Raw genomic sequence first — 3742 nt, 5'->3', positions numbered from 1 at the left:
GCTGACTGTCTGTAACAATTTGAGAGCAGTTTCCAAATGGATGGACCGTCAGGATGCCTGAGGTTTCCTTTTATTTTCCAAATAATTGCACAGACATAATGAGGAGTTGTTCAGCTTTCAATCTCTCAGTGGAAAATTCCAGAGCAGTTCCTGCAGAATATTCCCAGGCTCCTGTTAGCCAGGGGTGGCTTCTTTTTACACTGGTAGTTCAATAAGTCTGTCTGGTACAAATTATGGTTTATTAAAATAACTAAAGCAAGAACTGTTATTAAGACTTCCAACACGGAGAGACTTTTCAGAGCTGTGCTGAGCATTTTGTTGTGGAAATCAAGGCTTTGTCTGTGAACTGCTAACAAATTATTTTATGCTTTAGCAAACATTTTTTCTAATAGTTTAACCCTTAGATAGGCTGTATAGATTACATATATATTATATTGTATCTATACTATCTCATATGGTAATATACACGTTAGATTATGCGTAATCTGTAGTACATTTATGTAAATTGTATTATATATGTGTGTGCAGTTTGCAGGCTCTGAAGGGTTAACCACCATGCTTTCGTATCACTCAGGTCATGGTTCCAGTATTATGCATCTGTGACCAGTGAACTCGTTAACAAAACATACAGCATGGCTGTGGAAAAATCGTGCCAACCATATTTCCCTAGTCTCCCCCACCTTAAAAATGGCTTTCATAATATTGAATCAAATATCATTATTCAAGATCCATGGATAAACATCTGGAGTTTTTGAAGAGGTATGTGAAGATGACACTTCTCTAAGAGCCTGATCCAGCTTCTGTTACAGCCAATAGGTGTCTGTTGACTTCAGTGGGAGTTGGATCAGGCCCTAAATCTCCAAGTAATTATATATATATATATTCTCCCAAATCCAGGGACCCCTGCTGCTAAATCTCTGCAATAATTTTATCAATATCTTGTTATAAAGTACAGCTGTAAGTGCCAAACATATTGGGGTCAAGTATCAGAGGGGTAGCCGTGTTAGTGTGGTTCTGTAGAAGCAGCAAAGAATCCTGTGGCACCTTATAGACTAACAGACGTTTTGCAGCATGAGCTTTCGTGGGTGAATACCCACCTCTTCGGATGCAAGCCATATTGGGAAGACTTTGGTGGATTCATTAACAAATAAGAATGAAGCAAAATAGCCGAACACTTGTACCTTTGATATGATTGCTGATAGATTTGCCTTAAAAAATTCTTTCTATTCTAGTCCCCTTCCTTGACTCAGGAGGCTGGCAAGGTAATAGCCTACAATGTTGCTCTTTGATTTCCTAAAACAAGGTCATGTAAAATCTAATAAGAGCAGAAAACTGAAGTCAGACTTTGATTCCCTGATTTTGCCTGTCTGAGTCTAAGACTGATTGAACTGAAAAGCTTTTCTAACAGCTTAACATCAGGCAGCCAACTAATTCAACTGCACATTGACTTCTATCAATTCCTTCAGAAATAAAGGAAGTGACACTATTCCTAAGATCCACTCATTCATATTGCATGTTATTTTACACAGCGAGCTCCAGACTTTTGACTCTTGCCTTGATTTTAGCTGACAGTCAATGCCTTCATCTTGCCAACTTGTCTAGGAGCTCGGGGCTTGGGAGCGGGGGTGTCTGGACAAAATATTCAGCACTGATATTTTTTAAAATAATTAAAATTGATTTTCACAAAGAAGGAGTTCTTAGCCTTAAACATGCTTATTTACTTACAGAAAGTATTTCAGGCACAAAAGGTTTGGGCATCAGTCACATACCAGGTTAAATTTGTAATAGTATGAGGAGTGTTCCATGCAGTGCAATCAGCTACTTTCCCCTATTAAGAGCTGAAAGATGTAGAGTCTGTAAAAATACCGGTACATAGAGATATAGAAAATGTGCATCATTCAAACTATAGTCTCATGGTCCGAGCTGACTCCAGTAGGGTTTATATAACAACAATATCTGTCGTAAGGGCTATTCTCCTTGTAGGAACAGACAATTATACTGTCTTTTGGAGCCACAAAAATGTTGTCCTCTGTGTCAGGGCAGGCAGCACTGTCCCAGGGAGGGGAATTTTTCTTCTCCAAGGCACTGTAAGTGGGACCCTCTCCCACGAGCACGTTCCCTGGCATCTCCAGATAGCAGGTCTCCAGGTATCTCAGCATCTCCTCCTGGTCCACCCTTTTGATCAGGCTCTTGCATTCTCCCGTTGTGGTGGTGGTTGTGGTGGTGGTGCAGATGGACACAGAGTCCTCTCCCTTCAGCACTTTCCTGTCCTTCAGGTATGCTTTCTTGGCTAGCTCATCGCAGCTGCCTTTGCCCGATTCCAGATCCGAGGGTGTTCTCAGCAGCTCCACCACTTCCTTGTCTTTTGCCTTTTTGCAGCAGGGACGCTTGTTGTCAGGCCATTTGGTGCAGCCATCTGTTTTCCTCGTGAATGCAATGGCAGCTATGCCCGGCAAGCAAATAGCAGATCCTATTGCCAGGAGGGGGATGTCTCCCAGGGTCTCCCCTTTCATCCCAGAAACAGTAAACATGAAGCCAAAAACAAGGAAGACGCTGACCAAAGCCACCACTAGTCCCGTCCTAGGGTTAATGTCGTCTGGTCTCATGGCTCCTCACACCATGCAGATCATCAGACCGCTCTCCTTCAAAGGCAGTGCAAAGCTGAGGAGGCTTATAAGCCTGCCTTTGAGAGATTTCCTCTGGAGGGATTTGCTGCAATAAACACACAATTAAAAAGTTTCCATAAAAAAATCAAAAGCAGATCCTGTTTCTCTCGCCACAGTCTTCCAGGGAGAAATGGGTCAATGGGGAAATCCCATGCAGTCCCCCTAAAAATATCCCAGCACTTCTGCCAGCCAGAGCAGGCTTCCCCGGAGTGAGGATGCTGCACCAGGCTAAAAGGGCTCGTTGTAATCTTACACGGACAGCCCCAAGGGCCTCTGAGGCTCTTTTTTGGATCCTAGGCCAGATCAGCCAAGAGGAGATGCATTAAGAGCAATTGTAGTGCATACAAAACCGAAGCAGTGAGTTATAGGGCATATGTGCGTGCATGTCAGAGACAGAGGGGGATGGACTTAGATCCTGGAAAGAGACAGACTCCAGGCTTCTAGTGTTACAGCTGATGAAAGAAAAGCCCAGGAACGGGCTAAGGACTGGGAGAAATGGGTCAGGGAATAGAAGTGTCCCAGGGGCTTCCATCACATGGGTATGGGAGGGTGCTTACTAGCCCCTCAGGGGAGTTCATAAGTCAGCTGAGTTGTGCGGGAGTGAGCAGGTACTCACTGGCGAGGAAAACACTGCGAATGCTTCCCAGAGCTTTGCTTTTCCAAAGAGGGGAGTGGGGGTGTCTGCTGGTGCCATGATCCCGTTGCTAGAGAGATTGATCGCCACACTTTGTGAGCCAACACACCCACAATGGGGCAGCGGATGGGCATGTGACCTTCGCAGCCTGCTAGCCATGCGCTGCCCTGGGCACCCTGAGCTCACGCGCGTGTGTCCCTGCAAATTCCCACCAGGTGTGTGTGTTTGTGTGTGTCCCTGCAAATTCCCACCAGGTGTGTGTGTTTGTGTGTGTGTGTCCCTGCAAATTCCCACCAGGTGTGTGTGTTTGTGTGTGTGTGTGTGTGTCCCTGCAAATTCCCACCAGGTGTGTGTGTGTGTGTGTCCCTGCAATTCCCACCAGGTGTGTGTGTGTGTGTGTCCCTGCAAATTTCCACCAGGTGTGTGTGTGTGTGTGTGTCCC

General features: G+C 45.0%; 1 protein-coding gene across 1 annotated transcript; it reads right to left on the bottom strand.

Annotated features, from left to right (window-relative positions):
- Positions 1 to 1743: 1743 nt before the first annotated feature.
- Positions 1744 to 3462, bottom strand: TMEM215 (transmembrane protein 215). The gene is made up of 2 exons (XM_039542768.1): positions 3283 to 3462; positions 1744 to 2712 (listed from the first exon to the last, which is right to left on the bottom strand). Exon 2 carries the CDS (start codon positions 2604 to 2606, stop codon positions 1899 to 1901), a length of 708 nt encoding a protein of 235 aa, XP_039398702.1. The 5' UTR covers positions 2607 to 2712; positions 3283 to 3462; the 3' UTR covers positions 1744 to 1898.
- Between the last annotated feature and the right edge of the window lie 280 nt (positions 3463 to 3742).

Source organism: Mauremys reevesii, linkage group 6 (genome assembly GCF_016161935.1).
Source record: "Mauremys reevesii isolate NIE-2019 linkage group 6, ASM1616193v1, whole genome shotgun sequence".
Lineage (NCBI taxonomy): Eukaryota > Metazoa > Chordata > Testudines > Geoemydidae > Mauremys > Mauremys reevesii.
This window is presented reverse-complemented; position numbering and strand designations above follow the sequence as displayed.